At 46.0% G+C, this 15,292-nt stretch overlaps 2 protein-coding genes across 2 annotated transcripts in view; one reads left to right on the forward strand and one right to left on the reverse strand.

Moving 5' to 3' along the window:
• The window catches only part of WNK4 (WNK lysine deficient protein kinase 4), a 66,026-nt gene extending 57,989 nt beyond the window's left edge, over window positions 1–8,037 (forward strand). Inside the window, exons 19-20 of the mRNA XM_083709059.1 lie at window positions 5,496–5,596; window positions 7,104–8,037. Coding sequence (XP_083565185.1) covers window positions 5,496–5,596; window positions 7,104–7,106 — 104 coding nt within the window. The 3' untranslated portion in view covers window positions 7,107–8,037. The remainder of the gene's footprint in view (window positions 1–5,495; window positions 5,597–7,103) is intronic.
• Window positions 8,038–12,355: 4,318 nt separating this feature from the next.
• Window positions 12,356–15,242, reverse strand: COA3 (cytochrome c oxidase assembly factor 3). The gene is made up of 2 exons (XM_083710003.1): window positions 14,905–15,242; window positions 12,356–12,688 (listed from the first exon to the last, which is right to left on the reverse strand). Exons 1-2 carry the CDS (start codon window positions 15,125–15,127, stop codon window positions 12,585–12,587), a joined length of 327 nt encoding a protein of 108 aa, XP_083566129.1. The 5' UTR covers window positions 15,128–15,242; the 3' UTR covers window positions 12,356–12,584.
• Window positions 15,243–15,292: the final 50 nt, after the last annotated feature.

Below are 15,292 nucleotides of genomic sequence, written 5' to 3' on the forward strand. Positions count from 1 at the left end.
GTCTTTTCCAGGGAGTCTTCTCTTCTCATGAGGTGCCCAAAGTCTTGGAGCCTCAGCTTCAGGATCTGGCCTTCCAGTGAGCACTCAGGGCTGATTTCCTTCATTTTTTTTTTTATAATATTTTTTATTAGTTTTATGAAATACAGAAAAAAGAATAAAGGGCATATTATAAAAGTAGAACAAAAAAGTTACAAATTTTTCTTACTCTTTTTTCCAAATCTGTTGGACTTCCCCACGTCCTCCCAACCCTGCATTCTCTGTGATGCATAACGTCTGCAATTTGTTAACTTATTTCAATACTTATTGTATCTTCCTTTTTATCATGTTACCCAATTTCAAATATATTATGGCCCAAATCATGTACGTTTTCATTTTAACACAATAAATTTGTTTCATTATTCTATCTCTGACTCCTTGTACCTTAATTTCCATTTCTTTAATTTAACATTACTGAAGCTAGAATTTCCTAAAAGGTGCGTTTTTTAACATTCATACAACTTATAATGTTTTTCCAAATAGTCTTTAAATTTTCTCCAATCCTCCTCGAATGTTTCTTCTCCCAAGTCTCGGATTCTGCCAGTCATTTCGGCCAGTTCCATATAGTCCATCAACTGCGTGTGCCATTCCTCCAGTGTGGGTAAATCTTGTGTCTTCCAATGTTTTGCAATCAGGATCCTTGCTGCTGTAGTAGCATACATAAAAAAGGTTCTGTCCTTCTTAAGCACTCTCTGGTCCACCATGCCCAGGAGGAAGGCCTCTGGTTTCTTAGGTAAGGTAAATCTAAGTACCTTTTTTAGTTCATTATGAATCATTTCCCAAAAGGCCTTCACTTTCGGGCAGGTCCACCAGAGGTGAAAAAATGTCCCTTCCACCTCTTTACATTTCCAGCATTTATTATCAGACAGGTGATATATCTTAGCAAGCTTGACTGGGGTCATGTACCACCGGTATATCATTTTCATAATGTTTTCCTTCAAGGCACTACATGCCGTAAATTTCATTCCGGTGTTCCATAACCTTTCCCAGTCTTCAAACATAATGTTATGCCCCAAATCCTGCGCCCACTTTATCATGGCGGATTTGACTGTCTCATCCTGAGTATTCCATTTAAGCAGCAGGTTATACATTCTCGAAAGTAGTTTACTTTTTGGTTCTAACAATTCTGTCTCTAGTTTCGATTTTTCCACCTGGAATCCAACCTTCTTGTCTGCCTTAAAGACCTCTTGAATTTGTGCATAATGCAACCAATCTCGCACCTTGTTTTTTAGTTTTTCCAAGCTCTGCAACCTCCAATTGTCTCCAATCTTTTCAATAATTTCCTCATATTTAGGCCAATTGGCTTCCATATTAGGTCTCTTACGTGCCTTGGCCTCCACCGGTGAGAGCCACCTCGGAGTCTTACTCTCCAATAAGTCTTTATATTTTGTCCAGACCATTAAAATTGCTCTCCTGACAATGTGGTTTTTGAACAGTTTGTGCGCTTTGACCTTGTCATACCACAAATATGCATGCCACCCAAAGGCGTTGTCAAACCCTTCCAGATCTAGGACATCTGTGTTTTCCAGTAAGATCCAATCTTTCAACCAGCAGAAGGCTGCGGATTCGTAATATAACCTCAAGTCTGGCAGGGCAAATCCCCCTCTTTCTTTCGCATCAGTTAATATCTTAAACTTTATTCGGGGCTTTTTGCCCTGCCAAACAAACTTAGAGATATCCTTCTGCCACCTTCCAAAGCATTCCACCTTGTCCACGATCTGTAGGGTCTGAAACAAAAATAACATTTTTGGCAATACATTCATCTTTATAGCTGCTATTCGGCCCAACAAGGAAAGTTTCAATCTTGACCATGTTTCCAAATCTCTTTTGATTTCTGACCAACATTTCTCATAGTTGTCCTTAAACAGATTCAAATTTTTGGAGGTCAGATACACCCCTAGGTATTTTACTTTTTTAACCACATTTAATTCTGTTTCTTTCACAAACTCATCTGTTTCTGTACTTGTCAAATTTTTTGCTATAACCTTAGTTTTTTGCTTGTTCAGCTTAAATCCCGCCACCCGACCAAAGTCCGAAATTAATTCTAACACTCTTTTAGTACTAGAGACAGGCTCCTGCAATGTTAATACCAGGTCATCTGCAAATGCTTTCAATTTATATTGTTTCACTCCGACCTCAATTCCCTGTACCAACCGGTCCTTTCTAATCATGTTCAATAGCACCTCCAGAACTGAAATAAACAATAGGGGGGATAGGGGGCACCCCTGCCGTGTCCCTTTTTCAATTTTAAACTCCTCTGTCACCACATTGTTTACTATCAATTTTGCTTTTTGTTCTGAATATATTGCTTCTATTCCATTTTCAAACCCCCGCCCCACTCCCATCCCTTCCAAATTTTTCTTCATAAACATCCAAGAAATATTGTCAAAGGCTTTCTCCGCATCAATAAAGATTAGCACCGCTCTAGTGTTTAGCTTTGTTTGTAAAAGCTCCAAAATATCAATAATGTTTCTTGTGTTGCCAAACAAATGCCTACCAGGGAGAAAGCCAGCCTGGTCCTTATGGATCACTTCATTAAGCACTTTTTTAAACCTACTTGCCAAAATGTCTGCAAAAATTTTGTAATCCACATTTAGGAGTGAGATGGGGCGGTAGTTCTTAAGCTGAGTCTTTTCAGTTTCTAGTTTGGGTATCAATGTGATGAAGGCTTCTTTCCACGTTTCCGGTGCCTTCCTCCCCTCCATAATCTGGTTACAAACCTCCAACAAAGGTTGTATCAAATAGTCCTTCAAAACCTTATAGTATTTGGAGGTAAGTCCGTCGGGGCCTGGAGATTTGCCTAATTGGAGGTTCTGAATGGCGCTTTCAATTTCTTGCTGTGTGATATTACTATTCAGGGTTGTTCTCATTTCCTGAGGTATTTTCTGTAATCCGTTGGTTTTAAGAAATTGGTCCACCTCCGAATCTTTCTGTGGCCCTTGTGAATAAAGCTCTTTAAAGTATCTCTGGAAGCACTTTCTAATTTCCTCGGGTTTCTGAACCATTCTCCCTTCAATCTCTAGATTTGTAACAGTATTAAGTTTTTGTCTCTTTTTCAACTGCCATGCTAGCAGTTTCCCACACTTATTTGCTGATTCAAAAGATCTTTGTTTCATTTGTTTAATTCTCCATTCCACCTCTTGATTTATCAATTTCAAATATTGTGCTTGGAAAAATTTCACTTCTCTCAGCACTTCCTTCGACTTGGGCCTGGATCTTAGTTTTTTTTCTCCATCTCTTATTTTTTCCAATATCTTCTCCTTCTTTTCATTCCAGAGTTTTTTCTTGATCGTGTTTTGTTGTATTAGAAACCCTCTCATGACAGCTTTACTTGCGTCCCAGATTATTCTTTTTTCCACAGTAGTATTTAAATTTATCTCAAAATAGTCCTTTAAAGTTTTTTGGGCCTTCTTAACAATCTTCTCATCCCTTAGTAGGGTGTCATTCATTTTCCATCTGAAGGATCCGGTTGTATTTAGTCTGAGTTCCATTTTCAAAACATTGTGGTCGGAGCAGGTTTTTGGGCAGATTTCCACCTTTCTAGTCTTTGGTGCCAGTCCTCTAGTTATCCATATTTGGTCGATTCGTGTCCATGTCAGATGAGCTTCAGAAAAGAAAGTCCCTTCTTTTCCTAGGGGGTTCTTAACCCTCCATATGTCAATTAAGTCCACATTGTCAGTCATTTCAAAAAAAGTTTCAAAAAAAGTTTCAAAAAAAGAAATCAGCCCCCCTAAAACTTTTTTTGAAGGGCTGATTTCCTTCAGAATGGAGAGGTTTGATCTTCTTCCAGTCCACGGGACTCTCAAGAGTCTCCTCCAGCACCATAATTCAAAAGCATCCATTCTTTGGCGATCAGCCTTCTTTATGATCCAGCTCTCACTTCTATACATCACTACTGGGAAAACCATAGCTTTAACTATACGGACCTTTGTCGGAAAGGTGATGTCTCTGCTTTTTAAGATGCTGTCTAGGTTTATCATCGCTTTTCTCCCAAGATTTGATTCATTAGTCCAGACTATTTTATTAAGGCAGCTTTCAGAGCCGGCCCAGCCAAGAGGCAACGTGAGGCGACCGCCTCAGGCGGCAGGATCTGTTAGGCAGCAAATCCAGCCTCCAAAGAATGCATCGCCCACTTCCTCTGCTAGGTGCCCCCTTGAAGGCAAGATCTGCTGCCTCCGCAACAGCCTCTCAGCAAATATGAGGCACTGCTGGTCTCCTCCCATTCCTGGGGAGGAAGTGGCTGGGAAATGCCCTCTGGGGTCCCTTGGGCTCTGCACACAATTTGGCGCGATTCAGAGCAGGCCCCTTTCCCCCGCAACGGCCTTTGATGCCCATTTCAACCATCGGGTTAAGGATGATTCGGTACCCCACTTGTTCCCAGTGTAGATCTTCACCCACTGCCAGGGACTGGCTGGATTAGAAGACTGGTGCAAACCACACACCCAAGAAGGGCACAGAAGACGACAACTTTGATCTCAGACCCCGGTGGTGGGACACTGAAGAGCAGTCAGGAGAAGGGACGAGCTGGGAGGTGCTAGAAACAAGGGGTTTGAGCAATTAAGGGGGGGTCGGGGGAAGCAGGGTTTTCCAGGACTAGGGTTAGAGCAATTTTTTTCAGCAGGGGGCCAGTCCACTGTCCCTCAGACCTTGTGAGGGTCCAGACTATATTTTGGGGAAAAAATAAATGATTTCCTATGCCCCACAAATAACCCACAGATGCATTTTAAATAAAAAGGACACATTCTACTCATGTAAAAACACCAGGCAGGCCCCATAAATAACCCAGAGATGCATTTTAAATAAAAGGACACATTCTACTCATGTAAAAACACGCTGATTCCTGGACTGTCTGTGAGCCGGATTTAGAAGACCATTGGTCCGAATCCGGTCCCTGGGCCTTAGGTTGCCTACCCATGGTAACCTAAGTCACAGTGGGAGTACAGGCTTAGACCGAGAGGAGTCAGAGTTTGGCCCTGCTACACAGCAGCAAACAGTCCCAGCCGCCTCTGTGCTTGGTAGGAAAGCGTTTTGGCACTGCTGGTATTGTGAACAAGCCCCATACACCTCTTGACAAGGGGACTGAAATGTATGCCATTATTTATCAATTCTCGCTTCCCACAAATTACCTTTCCTCTCCACCGAACTGTGCGATTTGTCACTGGGCTTTTCACTACACTCCCCTGCGTTGTAACTTTGCCGAAATACAAGTAGTTTAACTCTTTTTTTCTGCTTTTTACCCTATCCCCATTCTCCTCAGTTGTGCCCATGTTGAGAATGTAGGCTTCTTGGGGCAGGGACCTGCCAATCCCCTTCTTCACCCAGAACCACATGCATAGATAGCGATAAGTGTTGCATTTTCCTTATCCCTTCCACCCGCCCCCTTCCATACTAATGGTAGCATGAATGAGCTCAGACCTCTTTGTAATAGTCCCTTTCCCTCGCTCTTGTTGTCCCCGCAGGGATCATGAGGAGGAATTCTGTAAGCGGTGGAAGCACCAACACTTCCCAGGAGCAGCGACAGAGCAAAGGTGTGACCTTCGCCAGTGATATTGGATGCATGGTGAGTCATGACCCTGGGGTGGAGGGTGAGAGAGTACTGGACCTCGGGCCACGCTCCAGAGGATTTAGATAGACAGACAGAAACATGGGCGTGCACACACATCTTTAAATATTTATTCAAAAGTGAAGAGGGTTAAACAAACCCTCTGGAGGGAACAAGTCCCACATCAAGGTGTGTTCTATGGCAAAGTTTCATTTTACTCCCCCTATCTTAAGGCAGAAAACCCAAATGTGTGTGTGGTGGTGGTGGTTTAGTCATTTAGTCGTGTCCGACTCTTCGTGACCCAATGGACCAGAGCACGCCAGGCACTCCTGTCTTCCACTGCCTCCCCAGTTTGGTCAGATTCATGTTTGTAGCTTCGAGAACACTGTCCAGCCATCTCGTCCTCTGTCGTCCCCTTCTCCTTGTGCCCTCCATCTTTCCCAACATCAGGGAGTCTTCTCTTCTCATGAGGTGGCCAAAGTATTGGAGTCTCAGCTTCAGGATCTGGCCTTCCAGTGAGCACTCAGGGCTGATTTCCTTAAGAATGGAGAGGTTTGAACTTCTTGCAGTCCATGGGACTCTCCATAGTCTCCTCCAGCACCATAATTCAAAAGCATCAATTCTTCGGTGGTCAGCCTTCTTTATGGCCCAGCTCTCACTTCCATACATCACTACTGGTGGTATCTTGGCACAAAGTGAGATTCGAGCTTTATGTAGTCTGAATGCCCATTGTTCAAGGACTTAAGAACTGTCGCTGTGTGTTTGTGCTCCTTTGTAACAGCAGCTTGGTGGCCGTATCTGTGTTCAATTCCTAAACCTTGAAATTAGAAGGATTATACACAGCAATGATATTCACAGTCTCCCTCTGCATACACACCATAGATTTAAGGCACACCCCAAAAAGGAACCCTGGGAGGTGTTTACCCATTGCACCCAGCCGCAATTCCCAGCACTGTTAGCAAACTACAGCTCCTGGGAGCCTTTGGGGGAAGAGAAATGTTCTTTAAAATGCTTGGTGATTCCCAGCCCTGCTATCCAAGCTCCGCTTTTAACTGGAGGTACTAGGGAATGAAGGGACGCGGGTGGCGCTGTGGGTTAAACCACAGAGCCTAGGACCTGCCGATCAGAAGGTTGGTGGTTCAAATCCCCGTGACAAGTTGAGCTCCCGTTGCTCGGTCCCTGCTCCTGCCAACCTAGCAGTTCGAAAGCACATCAAAGTGCAAGTAGATAAATAGGTACCGCTCCGGCGGGAAGGTAAATGGCATTTCCGTGCGCTGCTCTGGTTCACCAAAAGCGGCTTAGTCATGCTGGCCACATGACCCGGAAGCTGTACGCCGGCTCCCTCGGCCAATAAAGCAAGATGAGCGCTGCAACCCCAGAGTCGGCCATGACTGCACCTAAAGGTCAGGGGTCCCTTTACCTTTACTAGGGAATGAAGCCAAGGCCTTGTACATTCCAAGGGCATGTTTAACACTGAACTACATCTCCCTGTCTCTTTTTCACCTATTTCCTTTTGTTCCTACAGTAGCAGCAGTGGACACTTTTTGGACTACCTCAGCCTGCTGCCCACCATCGAAAGGACGGGAGCAGGCGGCGAAGGGTCCTACGCAGCCTTTGCCTTACGCTCCCATCGTCAAGGCCAGCAGCCATCAACGTAGGAAAGTCCCCCTGGCGGAACGAACGGAGCAGCTGCCTCTGAGCAACGTACAGAGGGCAAGTGAGCAGCCCAACACTACAGACTTTTCCTCCGCACAAGACTTTGTGTCTGCAGAGAGAAGCCAAGCCCCGGTTGGTTGCGGATGCGTTTTTAGTGGGGAAGCCTGAGCTGGCATGCCTTTCCCGCTGCTTCCGCCTCGCAAAGGAGCATCACTGTAAATGGAATCAGGATGTCACCTGTTCCGAATGTGCTATGGGATGGGGGTTGGCACACATGGATGGTTTAGGGTGTGTGCGCCCCCAAGGCCGGGTCTAACTTAAGCGAGCGTCGTTTGATCCTCTGTGCCTTGCATGGCTCAATTCAGAAAGCCACCCCAAGGCCAAAGCGCTTAGAAAACTTTAAGGAGCTGCCTTAGGAGAGGAAACTTGCAGAATTTGTGCCTCAGTGTTAAAGGGATTGGGGGGGCGCCTCTCTTTCTTGCTTCCCTTAGCCTTAGGCCCCCGCTCAGCTCCTGCCTCCAACAGCAGTGGCACTACGTGTGGCCTCCTCTTTGCACTTTTTTACCAAAAAAAAGAAAAACCAAAACCCTGACCCTGATTGGGGCAATGAACTGCTTGGGCTCATCCTTTTACTTGCATGGGAACCTGCACTTTGGAATGAAACACTGATGCTTTCTGTTTTGTGTATGATTTTTTCATTATTATTACACACACACACTTTCATTTTGGAAGCGAAACAGATAATGCACCTGTGTTTTTCGGTGATTAATAAATAAAAACAACCTCAAACTCCCACCAAGCAACACCCGGGACGTGAGGAAATTTTGCCTGTTATACTCGGCACTCAGGACTGCTTTCCCCTTAAAGGACAGACAACACACACCCTGCCAGGAAAGTAAACTCAAGTAGAACCAAAGACAGTAAGCCAATATGCATGCAGCTGGGAGTTTTCCAAGTTCCCTAATCCTTCCCACCACCAATTACACTCTGAGCACACAATTGTGTTGTCAATACTGTACTGTCCTTCTGTCTGAGAGGGGCATATTCTACAGGTGTCATGCACCACCCCACAAAGCCATCAAACCATGGAGACGTCACATTCGAATACATGAGGGGCGGAGGAGGTGGGAATGAGCTCCTGCAAACAAACCTCTCACAATCTGGGGTACAGGAAAGTTTTAATGGATTCATAACGGCAGAGATCGCCATGGTAGGCTGGTGGTCGACGTGCTAATTTCAACAGGTGTTCTCTGAGCGACACTTAAGTTGAACACCACCCATAGCTGCCCCAACACGTTTTGCTGCTCTGGTGGTTGTGCACAAGTCTTTGGCTGCGCACGGCATACAGGGAATTGTAGAACTGTAGAGTTGGAAAGGACCACAACAGACATCTAGGCCACCCCCGTGTAATGCAGGAATCCTTTGCCCAACACAGGGCTCAAACCCTGGGACTAAGAGTTGCATGCTCTACTGACTTGGGGGGGACGGGACTGAAAGGGTGCTAATATAAAGAGAAATTTAGTAGTCATCCTCAGCCTCACCGGACCCACAAATGCAAAATCTGTGGTGGGTTGGAACTCCCATCCAAGAAAACAGAAGGCATATACTGGAGATGCAAGGCGTTGACTACTTTTCTTAAAGGAGCCACAGTAAGGGTTAATTCTCCAAGCTAAATGTTTTATATAGTGGATACCGAGAAGAATGAGACATTTGTGTGATTGAATACAAACCCCTCCACTTAAAATACAGGTGGATTCTCTTTAAACATCTGCTTAACTCCACTGGAAGAAAAAGTAGACATGTAAATCTGCAGTATTAATCCCATAAGCATGTAGGGTAGCTGTAACTTAAGTTTACCCAAGACTTTTGGAATGAAGTTTGCAATTGTTCTTGGAAACATCTTTTGTTTTTTTGGCAGGTGGGGTGAGTTATTCATGCAAGTAAGCTTCAACCAATAGGCAAGTTCTGAGCACAAGTTTAAATGGAGATTAGCTCAGTTTATGCTCTTAAAACAAAACACAGGTGTACCTTAAAGGACAGGTAATAAAGATCGCAAGAAAGAATTCTGCATCACCTCCAAAATAGAACCTTGGTATATCTTCATATCTCTACCAGACATCAATTGCAGAGCTGCTGTCTTCAAGGATGCCTCAGGGTGGGTTTTTTTGCATAATCTCCAGAAAGCAAGTACTGGTAGTTTTAACCTATTTCTTAGGGAAATTGCCAAAAAAAAAATCATCACTTCCGATACGGGCTGCCCTATGCCCAGGTTTCCCCGGACATTTCAGCCACTTTCAGAAAATTCTGCCCAAATACCATTTCAAAGGACAAATCGTGGCTATGACATATGGCAGCCCCATGAACGGCCCCAAGTTATTCAGGGTGGCGAAAAACGAAAAGGACTGCAAGGCACTCCAAAAGAAAATCTTCAAACTGAGTGAATGGGCAACAAATTGGCAAACAAAGTCCAATATAAACTTCTGCATACCGCAGCAAAAAATAATTATCATAATTTCACATATACACATGATGTTTCTCCTGACAATGACTGACCAGGAAAGGAATCCTGGGGTCAGGGAGGTTAGCTCAATGAAAACAAAACCAGGGTACAGCAGCTGTGAAAAAGGCAAAGACTTGAAAGCCAAAACTTAATTCCTTTATACAAACACAAAGTGCAGCCACCTTTGCAATACCGTGCACCTTTCTGGTAGCCAGTGCAGAAAAGTGCATCCAAAATTATCAGGGAGCTGGAGCACCTCCACAAATGAATCTGACAAAATTTGGGTTTTAGTTCAGGAAATAAAGGCAAGCAAGGGGACACGGTAATTCATAAAATTATACAACTGGGAGAAAATACAGAGGTTTTTCATAATCAGGGGTCAGCAAACTTTTTTAGCAGGGGGCCAGTCCACTGTCCCTCAGACCTTGGGGGGGGGCGGACTATATTTTGGAAAAACAACAACAAATTCCCAGAGATAACCCAGAGATGCATTTAAAATTAAAGGACACATTCTACTCATGTAAAAGCACGCTGATTCCCGGACTGTCCACAGGCTGGATTTAGAAGGTGATTGGGCTGGATCTGGCCCCCAGGCCTTAGTTTGCCTACCCATACTCATAACGCTAAAACTGGTGGTCATTTGAGGAGCTGAATGGCAAGACATTAAGGACAGCCAAAAGGAAGGACTTCACATAGCACTGGTTTTTCTAATTTGCAGCCGTAAGTGGTGACAGACACTGGGCAGCTTAATTGACAACTTGGATGAAGGTATCAAGGGGATTACTTCTGAGTAGCCATGTACAGTGGTACCTCGGGTTAAGTACTTAATTCGTTCCGGAGGTCCGTTTTTAACCTGAAACTGTTCTTAACCTGAAGCACCATTTTAGCTAATGGGGCCTCCCGCTACTGCCGCGCCGCCGGAGCACGATTTCTGTTCTCATCCTGAAGCAAAGTTCTTAACCTGAAGCACTATTTCTAGGTTAATGGAGTCTGTAACCTGAAGCGTATGTAACCTGAGGTACCAGTGTATACCATTCTGCACAGAACATGCTTACAGCTTACATTTAAAGTTAAGGCAGGTGGCTTAATTTGCAAATGCCAGATTTTCTTGGTGCACGGTGAACTTTTAATTGCACTAACTGTTCTCTTAAACAGAAGGGATTTCTGATCCCTGAATTCTATTATGTGCATTTAGTTGCACATCCCTGAATTCAATTATCTGTACTTAAAAAAGAAGAAACCAACAAATTAATGGAACGAGATGAGCTCCCTCCAAAGAGCAGTGGGAGAAGGCAGCACTTAATTTCACGGCCACGTTTTATTAATATTGTAGAGGCTTCCATTAACAAAACCAACAAGTGATAGGGAGAACAAACAGATTGAGCAGAGGTTAGTGGTGGGGGAACGAAGGTTTGGCACTTCATAAATGCACCCAGAAGACTGATACTCATTTTGTATCAATGAATTCAGTTGTCTTGGGAAGCTAGTATTCATAAGTTAACATAACAATGTTAGTAGGTTAAGATATCTTTCCTCTATCCTGTTCTAAACTGTTCCAGTGCTGAAATTACTGTTGCATCTTTTGTGTGGAGGGAGGGAGGCTCTTAAATCTTGCGCTGTTGAAGCCTGGACTGCAAACAGTACAGTCCAGCTTCAGCTAAATGGAAAATTCCCTTCCCTCCCTTAAGCCTCTTAAGAGAATTGTGCATCTGACAATTGCCTTGTCTGGCTCCAAGCCAGCCACCGCTTTAATGATTTACTAGCCCCAAATACTACTTAGGAGAGACAATAACAGCAATAACACAGCTGTGAAAGCAGCACACACAGAATACGATGCCCTGGAACAGAGCTGGTCAGAGTTCGTAACAGTTGTTCTTGGTTGATAGGACAAGCCAAGCTGATTATTCTATTGGAAAACAAACTCTCAGCATACCTGCTGGAGGAGGTACAGAGATCTTGCCTGAGGACCATACTTTTTAAAATTTCATAAGCAGGAAAGGTTCACTTAATGTCCGTAAAATGTAGCACTGTGTCAAGGTCACTTTTCCAAGTCTCTGGAACCCACCCCTGCAACCATGCTTTGAAAGGAGCCTGCAGGTCCCATTAAGATCTGTACTATTTTCACTTCTGGGACGCGGGTGGAGCTGTGGTCTAAACCACAGAGCCTAGGGCTTGAGCTCCCATTGCTCGGTCCCTGCTCCTGCCAACCTAGCAGTTTGAAAGCACGTCAAAGTGCAAGTAGATAAATAGGTACCGCTCTGGCGGGAAGGTAAACGGCGTTTCCATGTGCTGCTCTGGTTCGCCAGAACCGGCTTAGTCATGCTGGCCACATGACCTGGAAGCTGTCTGCAGACAAACGCCAGCTCCCTCGGCCTATAGAGCGAGATGAGCGCCACAACACCAGAGTCATCCGCAACTGGACCTAACGGTGAGAGGTACCTTTACCTTTTATTTTCACTTCTGAATGTCAGTGGTTTTGCTATGGACCTACAAAACTAGTTGAAACTGACATGTGACCAGCACAATATTCACCTATCAAATCTTTAAAACTGCGTATTTCATCCTATGTAACAGTACATAGTCCTGTCTGCGCTACTCTGAAAAAAGAAATAAGCAGCTGCTTATAAGCATAATCCACATAACAGATTTATTGTTCTTTGACATTAAATACAGTATCTGAAATTGTTAGGCTTTGACATATTACACATGGCAAAGAGTTTATAAACAGATGAAGAAGCCCTGAGCAGCAGGGGGGCATCAATGCCCCAGGTCACTGTGCCAACGCATATTCAGTTGGCATCACAGATGGCATCCTGTCCCTGTGCTTAAAGTGGAAGTACTCCGTCATCCTCATTCCGCTGAAGCCTTTGCTCTTCGGGCCTGCATGACTTCGGCATCCCGTTCTAGCTCATCCAAGAAGCGTTCTTGGGAGATGGAATGAATGGTGTAGGCATCTGTGCGCAGACAGCTCAGGAAAACAATTTACAAATACTATTTGTGACAGCCAGGTAAGTCACTGCACACTGCCACCTAGCTCCCTTCCAGCCCTGAAGCCGATGCCAAGGGCAAGGAAGGAGAAAGGGCATTTGCCCTTCAACTGAGCCAAACCTTAAAGTCAGAAGACGTGCTTTCACAGCAGAGGGCGGCGCTGGTCTCAATGAGGCAAGAACGGATCCAAAATGGTTGGAGCGAGTCACTTCCACTAGCACTAAAAGTAGCCTCCTTCATGCAAACATGCTGGCAGGGAAAATGGGTTTGGGAGGGGGGTCCCCCAAGATATTGAGGAAGAGAGTACAGTGGTGCCCCGCAAGACGAATGCCTCGCTAAACGAAAAACCCGCAAGACGAAAGGGTTTTCCGATTTTTTAGCGGCTTCGCAAAACGAATTTCCCTATGGGCTTGCTTCGCAAGACGAAAGCCCATAGGGAAATCTCCGGAGACAGCGGGGAAGCGCAGCGCGCCTTCTCCTCTGTTCCCGAACCTGTCCTAAGGCTTGCGGTGGGAGGTCCGGGAACAGAGGACAAGGCGCGAAGGGCTTCTCCTCTGTTCCCGGGGCTTGCGGTGGGAGGAGGGTTTTTCCTCCCCACCGCCAACATTCAGAACAGCATTCTGAATGTTGGCGGCGGGGAGGAAAGCCCTCCTCCCACCGCAAGCCTTCAGGACAGGTCCGGGAACAGAGTGGAAGGTGCGCAGCGCTTCTCCTCTGTTCCCGGGGCTTGCGGTGGGAGGAGGGTTTTTCCTCTTCACCGCCAACATTCAGAACAGCATTCTGAATGTTGGCGGTGGGGAGGAAAGCCCTCCTCCCACCGCAAGCCTTCAGGACAGGTCCGGGAACAGAGGGGAAGGTGCGCAGCAACCCTTCGCTGCCGCCTGCCAGCATTTTAAGATCGCCCCGGGACAGCGGAGAAGTCTCCGCTGTCCCGGGAAGGCAGGCGGGGGGAAGCAAAGACTCCCCCCCCCCCCGCTGGCCTTCAGAAGAGGTCGGGGGATACTGTCCCCGGACCTGGTCTGAAGGCGGTTTCCATAGGAACGCATTGATTGATTTTCAATGCATTCCTATGGGAAACCGTGCTTCGCAAGACGAAAAACTCGCAAGACGAAAAGACTTGCGGAACGAATTAATTTCGTCTTGCGAGGCACCACTGTAGTTTTGCAGTATGCAGCAAAATCTGCTTCTGCTACCCAGAAGGTTACCGGTGCATAAGGCAGCCTCGGCTGGAAGTGAGCAATGTGTAGGCAACACAATGACTGTTTCGTAGACGTAACAGTACCACGCCGACGAAGAATTTTACGAAACAGTAGTCAATATCTGGAATCACTGTTCAGTGTTGGACATCATATTTCCTGACTAGGCAAAGCTTCACAGCTTGTCTTTCGTGATACAAAATCAGCATTTAATGTTTAGCTCCCATGCGTGCTTACCTGGGAGCAAGCGCCCACCGACCTCAGGGGCGGCAGATTATTTAATTTACTTATTAAATTTGCATACCACCCTTCGTCCAAAGACCACAACAAGCGAGAATGCAAAATATATAACAAAAGCATAGCAATACCCAGTGTTTTCTTTTAAAAAATGTGATGTAAGAAACACATGGGCAATGTCCATTGACATCAAATTTAGACTATGAAAGAATATGTAGTTGTAAATGTTCAGAATAGGACCCCGCGGAGGGGGTGGGGCAGTGCTTTTTTTTCTTTTTTATTATTATTGAAGATTTTCTTGATTTACAAAGTGTGTGCAATTTCTCTCTCGTATTCCCCCCCCCCCAATGTAACATTTTTACAAATCAGTTTCATGTGCTTTTTGTCAAAAAAAATTTTTTTTTAGGGGTACTCTCATTTTGACTCAAGAAAATCACTACTTTATAGTTCAGATCGGGGAAAATAAATACAGTAAATAGACAAAAGTACAAAGATTCACAAAATGTTTAGGGGTGTCCCATAAAAAAGGGACTGGCAATAAACACCCCCATTTAAAAGGTGCAATGAAGGTGACAGGCGAGCGACTCCCCTTTTCTCTCTCGCCACAGGAACCCGTATCTCAAGACGCGCGGGATGAAAAGAGCGCACCTGAGCATGTGCAGAGTTGCTTCCCCCCCCCCAGCCCCGCTCTAAAAACAGACTCGAAAGGCCGCCCACCCTCCGCTCCCCTTCCGTCCAGAGAGGGATACAAATTCCTACGACCACCGCGCCGATGCCGAGCGCCGTGAGGGCGTTGCGGGCCCTCAGCCCGCGCCGGGCCACGTCCACCGCGGGGCTCGAGGCCAACCCGCCAGGGGCCCCGGCGCGGTGCAACTCCCACTGCCGCCGGACGCTCGAGGTTGGGCCGCGCGGGGGTCCCGCTCCTCCAGGCCCCGACGAAGACGGCGACGGCGACGGCGACGGCGACGACATCTTCCCTGCCCGCTCCGGATCAGTGGGAAGGGCCTGCTGGGCGCGCCCTCACGGGGACGGCTGAGGCGGGGCGGCCATCTTTGTTGAGGGCCCACGGCGCGCTGCAAGGAAAGCGGCGGCCATCTTAAGGGGGGAACTGAGCGGCGGTCCCGCTCCCGCCATCTT

This window comes from Podarcis gaigeae (genome assembly GCF_964106915.1).
Source record: "Podarcis gaigeae genome assembly, chromosome: 13".
Classification (NCBI taxonomy): domain Eukaryota; kingdom Metazoa; phylum Chordata; class Lepidosauria; order Squamata; family Lacertidae; genus Podarcis; species Podarcis gaigeae.